Raw genomic sequence first — 14500 nt, 5'->3', positions numbered from 1 at the left:
CTAAGGTTAATTATACTAAATGATAGGGATGTCATAAACATCGATATATTGATTATTGATCGGCACATTATTTTATCTATTTTTTTGAGACATCTTTATATTAAAATTAGCCGACATTTAAATTAGAAGCCCAATTTGTGTGCTTTCTCATTCATTCAGTTGGCCATCTGTTTAACAGTCTGTGTAGTAGTGTTGGGAGACCATAAGAGGGTGATATACCATTTACTGAAGCCGGTCGCGGTAACGATCACACAAACACACAGGATGAGCTGATGCGGTGCAGGAGATTGCAGTCCAATGTTACAAAGGTTTTTGTACTTCTTCTAGAATGAACAAAGTGGGGGCCTGGGTAGCTCAGCAAGTAAAGACACTGACTACCACACCTGGAGTTGTAAGTTCAAATCTAGGGTTGCTGAGTGACTCCAGTTAGGCTTCCTAAGCAACCAATTGTCCTGGTTGCTAGGGTGGGTAGAGTCACGTTGGGTTAACCTCCTCGTGGTCACTATAATGTTGCTCTCGCTCTCAGTGCCAAATTGGGGAGAAAAGGGGAGAAAATCCCCAAAAAACAAAACAAAACAAGGATGAACAAAGTGACATTCATTCTGCAGGTTAGTGAAACTGGTGTAACTGCGCAAACTGAATGATTAGAAATGGCGCCATTTATTATGCAATTTCTCTGTATGTAGCCTTGAATAGGACATTTATTCAAGCTGTCAAACCACAAAACGACATACTTGTAACTGAAAATACATTGTGTAGGATCTATGAAAGATACATGTTCATAATAGATCATCCAGTGATGGCTAGAGTAAATAATCTTTGTCCTTTGAAAATGATTTGGGTAGAATTTAATGGAAAACTCAGCAAGCCATGTGATAAAATGCGCAGGCTGACTGTCTCAGAAGCAGAGGCAACTGAGATTCGTCCTCTGCCACCAGGATTGAGGCAAGTCGCTGCGCCACTATGAGGAATAAGAGCATTTGGTATTGGACATGCCAAACTGGGGAGAAAAGGGGATAAAATAAAAAATATACACCACCGTTCAAAAGTTTAGGGTCACTTACTCATTCTTTATTTTTTTCACATTTTAGAATAATAGTCATCACAACTATGGAATAATAGAAATGGAAATATGGGAATTATGTTGTGACTAAAAAAAATCCAAAATAAATCAAAACTATGTTATATTTTAGCATCTTCAAAGTGGCCACCCTTTGCCTAGATTTTGCAGAAATGTACTCTTGACATTTTCTCAACCAACTTCTTGTGGTATCACCCTGGGATGCTTTTTAAACAGTATTGAAGGAGTTCCCATCTATATGTTGGGCACTCAGTGGCTTAGTTTTATTTTTTTTTATTTTTTATACAATTTTAGTTTTGTAATTAAATATATTAATATGTTGGCACAATTATATTTTTGTCTACAAAACTAATTTCAAATTAGTAAATTCGAATATGTGGATGAGAAATCCATGCTATTTACCTGGTATACGCACATCCATGAGGCAGTGCTTCATGATGTCGATCTTATAAATGAAACATTAATATTAATGCATGAAAGCTGAAATGTGTACCAGACTTTATGGTGATCGTCAAAAATCTAGCTGTGTGAAACCAATCGATGAAAACAGGAACGAGTGCAAGCCAGTCCAGTCAAGCCAACTCAGAGTTTCTAAGAATTCCACTCTGAGAAGGGGAAATTGGCTGTGAAAGACAGATGTCTGCTGAAATAAAGTGCTCAAGATAATAATGTTCCATCTGAGCATTGCTAGGCAATAACAGCCTCATAAAGGTAACATGTAAACAAATGCTACAAGTTTTCAGCCCTCACATTTCTATTTGTTTTTTCATGCAATATATTTTAATGCCTTCCTTTGTCTCTTGGCAACAGCCACAATTTCCCAGTCAGATAGAGAGGGAACCAGGATTGTCCAGCAGGGCTCTATGGAGACAGATTGGTTGAGCTTGGCAGTTCAGTCATTATAAATCGGGCACTTTGTCTCCATTAGACAAACATAACATGAGAAACCAACCAACTGCCTAACCAGTACCAAAATGGGCACATGGAGTCATTTCATTAAATAACTACAATTTAAGTACAGCATATGAAATTCCCTTTTCCTCATTATTGATGAAACACAATTTCCTTTGCAAATGATAGATAAACAGAACTTAAATCAACTAAATTGCACATAATATCAGCATTATTTGCAATGAAAGTGGCTGTAAATGCTTCAGTGTTGTAACTCCTTACTAAGGACAGACTGATACATTTAATAAATAGACAAAACAGATTAAATTAAATGTGAAATTGTATTTTACAGAATATTCACTCAAAATTCACTCAAATATTTGAAAACAGAAAAGGTGAATTTTTTGGCCAATGTAATTTTATTGCATTGGCCATCCTACTCTTCAGTTACATAAATCAGCAATTCAAAACCCATTTCGGTCAACCTTATTCCTCAGAAATCTGTTGCTGCAAATGCCAGACAGTTGTGCAAATATTTCATATTTTCAGATCATATAACAATAACAAGCTAAAGAGCACCTAATGATCCAGAGATGTGCTATCACACACAAAGCATCGATCTGGTCCCACTAACCCTAACTGGAATGACAGCGGCAATGGTATCATCAATAACTGACTGAGGCCTTCAGAGCCTGCGGCATGTAGCACTGAACAGGGAAGACCGAGCCAGACTGGACCTGCTAAATGCCCGGACACTGCTGGTTCAGTGAGCACGATCAAAAGGCGTTTAGCTCAGACAGCCAAGCATCGATTTTCAAACTGAACAGTTATTGTAGTGAAACTCAGAGAAGCACTCTGGGAAATGACAGATGTTTACTTATACATGAGAACTAAAGTTCTGTCTAGTCTCTTGTACTTTAAAGTAATATCATTACTGCATAGCTGACCTGTTTCAGGCCAGACTACGAGTTGCCATGTATACGTTTTTCTAGTGACAGTGGGGTCCATAAGTCTGAGACCACAAGTAAAATGTTTCTATTTTTCATCACAAATTCTTTTATATTATCAGCATAACAATTGGAATGAAAAGTTTTGCTTTTGGATTAATGACAGCATGCACTCTAGCTGGCAGTTTGTGAAAAACCTGATTCATGTTATCCCAGCATGATCTGAGAATGCTTTAAAAAGCATCTTGTGTACTTCAATGGAAGCAAAGAAATCTGACAGTTAGTACAAAGGAGTTGCTTAATTTATTGTAAAAAATTTCTTATTTGATCAGTGACCTAGAAATAGTGAAGAATCTTTAATATTTTCAATCATTTTACATTACATACTGTACATTTGTTTCAAATTTTTCAAAATTCTAAAACTTTGTTAATTTTCAGGTTTAAATTTTAAAGGTTTTAATCACAGATTTTAAATGTGGTTTCAGACTTTTGGAGCCCACTGAATACTGTACAAAACCAGCAATGACATTTTGAGAAATGCTGATCTGACTACTTTGTTTGTAGGCCATCTAAAGACCTTCTCTTCTATGTTTATCTCTCTTTCAAACATTCACATATACCTCACACAGATCCTATGACCAGGAGACACATCAGGCACGCTGTACCACCCCACTGCCCGAAGGCAGCCTTGCATATTCCAGGTCAGGTAGGGTCTGTGGGTGGGCCTCTCATGCCCTCCATAGGCAGCATCATATGGCTCCTCATTAAGAGTATTAAGGCCCTGATATACTTCATATGAAATGGAAGAACGAATGGGTATGACGTCATTTAGAACTAAATCTGGTCAAAAAGATGTTTTTGCATTTGTTTTGGTGGTTCGTAATAGCTTGCCTGGGCAAACTTATAGCAAAACTTCATACTGGCTGCTAAACATCTTACTGCCATTGGTCCCCATTATCGGTAGGTGTGACCTGGAGCTCAGTCACAGAGGCGTTCAGAGTAATTAGCGAGCTGGTTCAAACTTACCTACATCTGTACGATCGTTTGTGTAGAGATTTTCCAAGAACTTGTCATGTATTTTTTTTATTAATTAGTCTACAAAAGTAATCAAATCTACTCAAATACTCTTAAGTGCCCATTCACTTTTGTTTTATATGCTGCTTCACTCATGTGCCGCCTTCAGTGAAAGCCATTCACACATCTGCCCATAGTAAGATATGCCTTTCCTATCATCATTCTTTTGTCTGTATTTTTCCCATTAACACTCTTTTATACACCCATATTTGCAGTAGTATCAGTGTCATCATTAATTACAATAACAGAGTGTAACTGGCACATCCATGTATTGCGTGTTGGCACATTAGTGTCATGAATTCAGAATGTAAACAAAACAAATTGCGCATTTTCTACTGCATATATATAATAATAATAATAAACTTTTTTTTATATAGCGCCTTTAAAGAGGCCTCTCAAGGCGCTTTACATAGTCAGGATTCTGGCAGCCGAGTTTTGCACATATTGCAATTTATTTAATGTAGATTTTGAGACTCCAGCAAGGAAAGCATTGCAATAATCAATGCAAGAGAAGACGAAATTATTGATCAGCTTTTCAGCCACAGAGAATGTTAACATAGGGTGCAGCCTTGTAATGTTTCCGAGATGATAAAATGATGTTTTAACAGTATTTTTTTACATGTGGATCAAATTACAAATTTGCATCAAATATAACACCCAGATTTTTCATTTTTGTTTGAAGTTCCAAAACTGAGCCCTCAGTGGACAGAGTTAAGGAACCAGCCTTCCGAAGCTGGTGAGGAGATCCAATAAGCATAACTTCTGTCTAATTACTGTTAAGACAAAGAAAATTTTGAGCCATCCAAGTTTTTATCTCAGAAATACAGTTTGAAAAAAAGGCGTCTGCCAGATTTTCACCAGGTTTAGAATGAATGTATATCTGTGTGTCGCCTGCATAGAAATGATAATTAAGACCCAGTGATCTTAACAGCTGACCAAGAGGAAAAATATAAATACTAAAATGTATTTTTTGTATGTATATATATATATATATATATATATATATATATATATATATATATATATATATATATATATATATACCTTTAGTCATCATCAAGTGGTTAAAAAAAAGCATCTTTTACTGATCTAGTGTGAATTCTACTCATAGAATGAGGCATAAAGTCAATGATAACACATTTTAAATGTCACATTAGTTAAGGATTTACTTAACTAGACAGGTGGTCTGTCTAAACTAGCTGATCCGACCAGTTCTCTCTGATCATGACCCAAGTACCCACCCATCATAACCTCCATTCAAATGAAGGAGAGAGAGGTTTTATAATGCTCCAGTAAACTCATCTTCTACTGTCTACTGAAATTATTCTACTGTCTTTATCTTTCCATAGATACAGACAGTAGAAAGGGCAAGACAAAGAGAATTCCTCTGTCACAGGACAATCACGACCCTTTCAGGAATCTTACTTGGCCAGGAGCAGAGTTTTCAACAATTAATTAATCAAGCTGAGTTTCAATGCCAATGCAGCGCACATAGTGCAGGTTTAAATACAGAAAGGTTTAAAGGCGCACCAATTAAACATCTGACTATGAAATGAATAGTACTTTTGACCAATTTGTTTTTAACGATTTATGGTAGTTAATGTATAATATATTTATGAGCTTTCTTTTTAAATCAACTTCATGATTTTAGGTTAAAATGTATAAGAATGTATAGAGGAAACAGTATACACAACATCAGGTGCTGTGATTGGTCACCATTTTTTCACCATTTTTAAACACCTTTTTTTTTTCAAAGTTCTTTTAAAATGGTCCTGCAGTGTGACAGTTAACTACAGAAAGAGTCCAACACCATTACTGTAGTGGCCAGCAAAATATAAACAATAAATTAATTTGGCAACAAGGGCTAGGTAAAAATATAGATTTTTCGATTAATCGCGATCTTCAATCTGGATTTCAATTTTTAAAATCCCTAGATAAATCTTTCACTTTGAAGTTTACTTTAGTTGTATAAAATTAATATTTTCACAATGTATCAAGTTAGAACGTTCCCTGTATAATTTATAGCATAGGCTTAGAGAGAATTTATTTTGGAAATCAGAATCAGATTGAACCAAGAGCTTGTTAATCAGAATTTAATAAAAAAAAAAAAAAAAAAAAAAAAAAGACACCCCGATCGACACCCAGCCCTATTGACAGCCTAATCAATATTTAAAGGTGTTTAGAGGTATACTGTAAATAACCCCAGAAATGCATTAAAAACACCTAATTTAAGCGAGGTTATTAGACATACACTGGCGGCCAAAAGATTGGAATAATGTACAAAATTGTTACTTTTATTCACCAAAGTGGCATTCAACTGGTTCCAATGTATAGTCAGGACATTAATAACGTGAAAAATTACTATTACAATTTGAAAAAAATGCTCAGAACTTCTTAAACTACTTTCAAAGAGTTCTCATCAAAAAATCCTCCACATGCAGCAATGACAGCTTTGCAGATCCTTGGCATTCTAGCTGTTAGTTTGTCCAGATACTCAGGTGACATTTCACCCCACGTTTCCTGTAGCACTTGCCATAGATGTGGCTGTCTTGTCGGGCACTTTTCACGCACCTTACAGTCAAGCTGATCCCACAAATGCTCAATGAAGTTAAGATCCATAACACTCTTTTCCAATTATCTGTTGTCCAATGTCTGTGTTTCTTTGCCCACTCTAACCTTTTCTTTTTGTTTTTATGTTTCAAAAGTGGCTTTTTCTTTGCAATTCTTCCCATAAGGCCTGCACCCCTGAGTCTTCTCTTTACTGTTGTACATGAAACTGGTGTTGAGCGGGTAGAATTCAATGAAGCCGTCAGCTGAGGACATGTGAGTCGTCTATTTCTCAAACTAGAGACCCTGATGTACTTATCCTCTTGTTTAGTTGTACATCTGGCCTTCCACATCTCTTTCGGTCCTTGTTAGAGCCAGTTGTCCTTTGTCTTTGAAGACTGTAGTGTACACCTTTGTATGAAATCTTAAGTTGTTTGGCCATTTCAAGCATTGTATAGCCTTCATTCCTCAAAACAATAATTGACTGATGAGTTTCTAGAAAAAGCGGTTTCTTTTTTGCCATTTTTGACCTAATATTGTCCTTAAGACATGCCAGTCTATTGCATACGGTGGCAACTCAAAAACAAACACAAAGACAATGTTAAGCTTCATTTAATGAATCAAACAGCTTTCAGTTGTGTTTGATATAATGGCACGTGATTTTCAAGTACCAAATTAGCAATTTAGCATGATTACTCAAGGATAAGGTGTTGGAGTGATGGCTGCTGGAAATGGGGCCTGTCTTTGATCAAAAATGACTTTTTTCAAATAGTGATGGTGCTGTTTTACATCCTGACTATACTTTGTGATCAGTATACTCACTATACTTTGTGATCAGTTGAATGACACATTGGTGAATTAAAGTACCAATTTGCTTCCAAAACAGCAAAATCTGTACATTATTCCAAACATCTGGCCGCCAGTGTAGGTGTGTTATTCTGTGCATTTGGCATTTATGCAGTGCAAGGGCAATCAAGGAAAAACAAGAGATTTGAATGGGTCTGGGAGTTAGTGAAAGAGATTAATGCCGAAGATATGTCACCAAACTTCATTTGGTAGTTTACTCAATTGCTCAAGTAATTTAAGGGACGAGTGGTTGGCAGAAGAGGCATTAATGGTTGACATTCCAATTGTGTAATAGAATTAGCACAATTGAATTTGCATTCCGTTCCCTCCAAGGGCCAGCTGTTACAGTCTCTGTCTCAGTGTGGCACATCCCATCAATCCTGCACTGAAACTGTACAGCCAGTGTCAAAGAAGCAGTCACCTAGAAACCATCAAACCTGATCCCATTTCAGTTCTCTACAGGTCCACTTGCCTTGCCCAGGGCAAAGAAAGAAGGGGATAGATAGGCATAAATTTGATTTTGTGATATTAATTAGTAGAATTAGTAGGCATCTGGCAGTTCAAAAGAGAAAAAGAGCTAGTTTTACCCACTCTCCCCACAAGGGCAATTCCCAGATGAGGTGTCATTCAGCCCAAACTGCTGGGTTATAACGTATAAACACAACACTAACATCAGCAACATAAAAGTTGGGCCTTAATCCATAGAGACCTTTGATGTTAATCTAGTTTATCAGTATACCCTAGAAGTTTAATTCAAGGCCCTCTTATTAAAACATGCTAAAAATTCATTTTTTAAAAATGCATGGTTCTGACCCAAAATTCTGATTGGATGAGCACATTCAAAGCTGTTGTAAAATGCAGATAAACTCACACCTGTGATCACACATTCTGTATCAATGCAGTAAAATGCTACATTGTATGAATGTAGATATTGAACATTGGTGTCTTTATCATATTGCCTTTAGTGAATTAAAGTGAACTGTGAAGAGGCATGTTTGCTTAATTTTTCAAATGCATGTGGCTATATAAAATGTGACCAAATCAATGGCTAAACTTAAAGAGCAAACTCTAGTCAAATCTAGCAACACTAGCTGAAGCTGTTCTTAGTTTGTAAATTATCTAATGTTTTAATATTTGGAGTTTTGGTGCAGAAAAAGTGAAGAATTATGAAACAGTCGTGTCAGCAGAAGCAGTAGTGATTGTGCCTTTGTCTGATGAACATATGTATGAGGAATGATCTGGTGATATTACCTGTATGTCCTCGATCAGCTCCTGTTTACGTCTCCTGATGTTTTCCAGGTCTTGCTTCTCCTCTGGCGTCAGGTCATCCGGCACTTTGTGGAAACAAACAAAAGCAAACAATGAGTATTCAGAGGCATAAATACAAACAAATAAGCAAACAGCCAAGCTGTGGCCTCTTGACCCAAACATTCATTTTTTTAGCATTTAGTGATACAATATAGAGGACAAAAACTGATTTTAAGGGTAAGAAAGAATGTGTAATGGAACAAAGGTTCACAAAAACAAAAGGACAGCAAAAAAAAAAGGAGATGGGGAGCAGGAAACCAGAAGTAAATTGCCTGAGGCAATGCAAAGCCTTTGAGACACAAGGCTACTCAGCAATCAATACTCAGAAAAACACACCAGTGTTGTTTATATAGCCATCTGATATACAGCTTTGAAAAGCGGGAATTTGGGCCAATGAGATTTCACAGTGAGTGGGATTACTTGGCGAGATGCCGCAGAAATTGTGTGCAACAGTGCCCGACCATTTTTTCAGCCATCACATCAACATTACAAACTTTGATTTTAAACGAAAAGTGTTTGAAAACTGAACAAAAAGACAAAGAACAAAGATACTGTGTACTTAACATCTTTCATGAGGGCATGAACTACACTGCGAATGACATAATCAAATTAAAAAAGACTGAAAAATATAAACCTCTTGATTAAAAGTACTTGTTTGTCATGCTTTGTTTGCTGTGATTCTCTGATTGGTGGATTGTTTTCCTTCAGGATCATAAGTAGTGTAGTTCTTCACCAAAAGTGCGCTATTTAAAAATAAATGTTAAAATAACGCAGACTGATAGCTTCAACAGAAGCATATACACAGATGAACAACCTCTGTGCTAATTGTCGGGCTGTCAGGTTTATATGTTTAAAATCAATTTGCCTATGGAGAAAATGAATGGGATTTTTACTTCCGAAACCTGATTGCTGCGCTCTATAGAAACCAAGTAATTAATAGATTTGCATGGAAGAGATAGCTTTCACTGCTTGTCGCTTTATTGCATTGTGCATGGTCATGGTGTAAACTGTTGCCTTTTTTCAGGATGTCAGGATTAGGGTTGCAAATTATAAGACATTTTTATGTTTATTTTCATGTTTATGACTGAAAATCGATTAATCATTAACAAACTGTAAGTGGTACACAGCTTGAAACTCATAAAATACAAGACGCATATTTTTCTTCAATCAAAGCTTTATTTATACAGAGTTTGATTTCTGACTCACTAACCAAACTGTAGAAGGAAATGTGAAAAAATGAAACTGTTTAAATATAATTTAAATAAATACACTTAAGAAATGTGAGTATTGTTATAATTTTTCCCCTTGATATATTTTCAGTCAGTGTATTTTGTTGTATGTGCATGCTCTCCCGGCGAGAACTGACATAACTGTCAGTGTGGATAAGATAGGGAGACAGACGAATCGAAATGTTTGTTGTTTTGTTGTACATTAACACACTATAACAGTTTATGCAGTAAACTTACTCAGAATCAGAATCAGCTTTATTGCCAAGTATGCTTACACATACAAGGAATTTGTCTTGGTGACAGGAGCTTCCAGTGTACAACAATACAAAAACAATACAAAAACAGCTGCAAGACAGAGATAATAATACAAAATAAAAAATAAAAAATAATTATACACATACGTACAGACACACACATAAATACATACACACATACACATAGGTAGTGCAAATCTAATACAATCTGTTATCTGTTATGTACAGTGCAAATACAAATCTGTTTTGTACAGTGCAAATGTTTTTTTTTTTTCAGAGGAATGAAATGGTAGAAGAGGTTGGATGTGTTGGATAAATATAAAAACGACTAAACTGTGTATTGCACATAGTTATTGCTCAATGGGGCAATTTAACTGTTCATGAGATGGATAGCCTGAGGGAAAAAACTGTTCCTGTGCCTGACGGTTCTGGTGCTCAGAGCTCTGAAGCGTCGGCCAGAAGACAACAGTTCAAAAAGGTAGTGGGCAGGGTGAGTGGGGTCCAGAGTGATTTTTCCAGCCTTTTTCCTCACTCTGGAAGTGTACAGTTCTTGAAGGGGGGGCAGGGGGCAACCAATAATCCTCTCAGCACTCCGAACTGTCCTTTGTAGTCTTCTGATGTCTGATTTCGTAGCTGAACCAAACCAGACAGTTATTGAAGTGCAGAGGACAGACTCAATGACTGCTGAGTAAAACTGTATCAGCAGCGCCTGTGGCAGGTTGAATTTCCTCAGCTGGCGAAGGAAGTACAACCTCTGCTGGGCCTTTTTCACAATGGCGTCAATGTGGGTCTCCCACTTCAGGTCCTGTGAGATGGTAGTGCCCAGGAACCTGAATGACTCCACTGCTGCCACAGTGCTGTTTAGAATGGTGAGGGGGGTCAGTGTTGGGATGTTCCTCCTAAAGTCCACAATCATTTCCACCGTTTTGAGTGTGTTCAGCTCAAGGTTGTTTTGACTGCACCAGACAGCCAGCTGTTCAACCTCCCTTCTGTATGCAGACTCATCGTCATCTATAGAGACGTTGATGTTCATCTATAGAGAAATGCTCCATGATTGCACTGACCCCCTGCTGTTAAGCATGAGCATCTGTGTTTTTTATTCTGTTTTGGACAGGACGTAACATGCAGCACGCAAGCAGCAGTGCGCCGTCTAGCGGCGGATGACTGTACAGACAGTCTCTCTGTTGGCATGATTACTGAATGCATTTGGGCTGAAAATTATGAATTGACAATCGATAAGTGTGGCGAGGGCATGGTTAGGTGTCCATCCAGGGAGAGGGGAAGCAGTAAGGATTCATCCCTGGGTCACAATTAGGTCTAACAGCTGTGTCTTGTAGCAGTAATCCGGGAAGAGCGATAAGAGGAGCCCACGCCAGAGAGAGAGAGTGATGCCCAGCAATGTGGCGCATTAATGTGTTTGAAGAAAGCTACCTATGTGTCATTATTGTGTGTGAATAAAGAGTTGAACTTACTTGAACCTCGCTTCCTCCTTCCAATACTGACCAGTCCTACCACATTTGTGCCGAATCCAGGAAATCTGAGGAAGCTAGTATGTCGTCATGGAGTCCTCACCTTGGCAGAAGTAATCCAATCCCTCGCCAGCCTGCATCAGGCACAACACCAGGCCCTGCTTGAGCTACGTCGAGAGCAAGATCAATGTTTCCAGGCAATTCTCAGAGCTCAAGCAGAGGACCGGCAGGCATTCCAGAGCTTGCTACACCAGGGGGAAGGCCCAACTGCGACCCCGGACCCAGCAATCTCCATGCCTCTGGTCACCCTTATGAAAATGGGCCCACAGGATGAACCGGAGGCATTCCTCGAACTGTTTGAGCGGACGGCGGAGGTGTGGAAATGGCCGAAGGATCAGTGGGTAGCACGCCTCCTTCCGCTGTTGCCCGGGGAAGCCCAGCTTATGGCCCAACACCTGCCTGCCGCGAACCTCCTGGTGTATGAGGAAGCCATCATGCAACGGGTCGGCCGCAGCCCAGAGCAACAATGACAACACTTCCGTTCACTGACGCTGAGTGTGCACGGCCGCCTGTTTGCGTTTGCCCAACAGCTCCGTGACACCTGCTGGAAGTGGCTGCTGGCGGAGGAGCGTGACGCCAAGGGAGTCGTCGATCTGGTGGTGCTGGAGCAGTTCATCCTTCATCTGCTGACCGGAACAGCAGAATGTGTCCAGTGTCACCGCCCGGCATCGCTGGAAGAGGCCGTCCAGCTGGCTGAGGACCATATGGTGGCGTACCCGGAGGCGGAGCAGCCCTCGTTTTCTCTCTCTTGTCACTCTCACTCTCTCTCTCTCTCTCTCTCTCTCTCTCTTTCTCTCTCTCTCTCTACCCCACCTCCCCCCCGTGATGTTTGGGACGTTTACTCCCAAACCGGCTCCCCGGTCACGGGTGTTTGTCCAGCCGGTGATTTTATGTCTCTTCTCACTCTTCACCCGAGGTTGGTGAATCCACTGCCACGGGTGCGGGCATAGCGTCTAGGCCGGCTTGCTGGAGTTGCGGGGAGCCAGGGCACTTCCAGGGCCAATGCTCCTTGATGGAACTGGGAGTATTGGTCCGGGTCCCCGACACCCCACGGGCCGCCCCCGATTGAGCTGGAACATACTGCATACCTGTGAGTATCAGGGGAAGTACATATCAAGCCTTGGTGGATACCGGTTGTAATCAAACCACTATCCACCAATGTTTGGTTCAAGACAAGGCTTTGGGCATGGGGCAGAGGGTGAAGGTGAGGTGTGTGCATGGGTATATTCAATGTTACCCTATAGTGACAGTTACTTTTCAATTTCAGGGACAAAAACATAGTATCGAGGCTTTTACTTCTTTATTGAGGGGCATGAGTGTAGATGGGTCCTGCGACAAAGCGTATCGGTGTGTGGTGTGTGGCTCGCTGGCTGGGGAGGCAGAGCCAGGGCCATCTACATCAGCTCCACATCAGGATGACATAAGGGAGGGGAAAGTCTCAGCTTCCCCAGCCCTTAGAGGATTCCCTGCTGGGGATTTCCCACTGGAGCAGTCGCGAGACAAGACCCTTAGGCACACCTTTAATCAAGTGAAAGTGATTGATGGTCAGTGTCTCCGGCCAGATGTTACACTCACACATCCATATTTTTCAATTATTAAAGATGGGTTGTATCGAGTGACGCAGGATGCTCAGACAAAAGAAGATACAACCCAGCTGTTGATACTGAAGAGCCGTCGTGAAATGCTTTTCTAGGCGGCTCATCGAAATCCAATGGCGGGTCACTTAGGGTGAGAAAAAACATTAAACCTCTAATGGCCCATTTCTATTGATCGGGCATTTACAGAGATGTTCGCAGGTGGTGTGTGGCATGAATGTCCATGAATGTCAGTTGGTGAATCCACCGGTCACCCCAAAAGCGCCATTGCACCCTCTGCCATTAATCGAGGTCCCCTTTGAGATAACTGGCATGGACCTCATCGGGCCATTAGAACAGATGGCACTCAGACATTGCTTTGTGTTAGTTCTGGTGGATTATGCAACGTGATATCCAGAAGCAGTGCTTCTGCGCAACATCTCAGCATGCAGCGCTGCAGAGGCACTCTTCAGAATTATCCTCCGAGTGGGGATTCCGAAAGAAATCTTCACTGATCAAGGTGCTACTTTTATGTCAAGTACACTACGTGAACTGTACGAATGATTGGGTATTAAACCGATTCGCACCAGTGTTTATCAGCCACAAACAGACGGGTTGGTGGAACGATTTAATAAAACCTTTAAAAATATGATTCATAAGTTCGTGCACGAGGGTGCTAGAAATAGGGATAAGTGGCTCGAACCCCTGTTATTTGCAGTCCGAGAGGTCCCCCAAGCCTCCACAGGTTTTTTCCCCATTCGAGCTGCTGTATGGGCATTGGCCACGTGGCATGCTCGTCATCATGTGGAAAGCTTGGAGGAGGGACCTTCAAACAGTAAAAATGAAATTCAGTATGTTCTTGATCTTAGAGCAAACTCCATACTTTGGGTTGACTAACACAGGAGAATTTGCTCCAAGCTCAAGAACGCCAAAGCTGGCTCTATGATTGGGGAGCTCGGCTACGGGAATTTGCACTGGGAGACAAAGTGCTTGTATTACTCCCAACCTCGAGCTCCAAATTACTCGGCAAGTTGCAAGGGCCCTTTAAGGTCACACGACGAGTAGGAGATCTCGATTATGAGGTAAAAATCAACAGATAGAGGTGACGCACATCAAATATACCATCTCAACCTCCTGAAATTATGGAGGGAGGCGGTCCCTGTGATATTGGCGAAGGTGGTTCTGGAGAGGGCAGAGCTCGGGCCGGAGGTGAACTTAAA

The 14500-nt window shown here is 40.2% G+C and overlaps 1 protein-coding gene across 4 annotated transcripts in view; it reads right to left on the bottom strand.

Moving 5' to 3' along the window:
- The window catches only part of cyth1b (cytohesin 1b), a 91679-nt gene that overhangs the window by 18099 nt on the left and 59080 nt on the right, over nucleotides 1-14500 (bottom strand). For all 4 annotated transcript variants that reach the window (XM_051667069.1, XM_051667067.1, XM_051667068.1 and 1 more), the window contains exon 2: nucleotides 8638-8720. In XM_051667069.1, the coding sequence (XP_051523029.1) occupies nucleotides 8638-8720 (83 nt within the window). The remainder of the gene's footprint in view (nucleotides 1-8637; nucleotides 8721-14500) is intronic.

Source organism: Myxocyprinus asiaticus, chromosome 32 (genome assembly GCF_019703515.2).
Source record: "Myxocyprinus asiaticus isolate MX2 ecotype Aquarium Trade chromosome 32, UBuf_Myxa_2, whole genome shotgun sequence".
Classification (NCBI taxonomy): domain Eukaryota; kingdom Metazoa; phylum Chordata; class Actinopteri; order Cypriniformes; family Catostomidae; genus Myxocyprinus; species Myxocyprinus asiaticus.
Note: the sequence above shows the minus strand (reverse complement) of the source record. Positions and strands in the feature narration are given on the sequence as shown.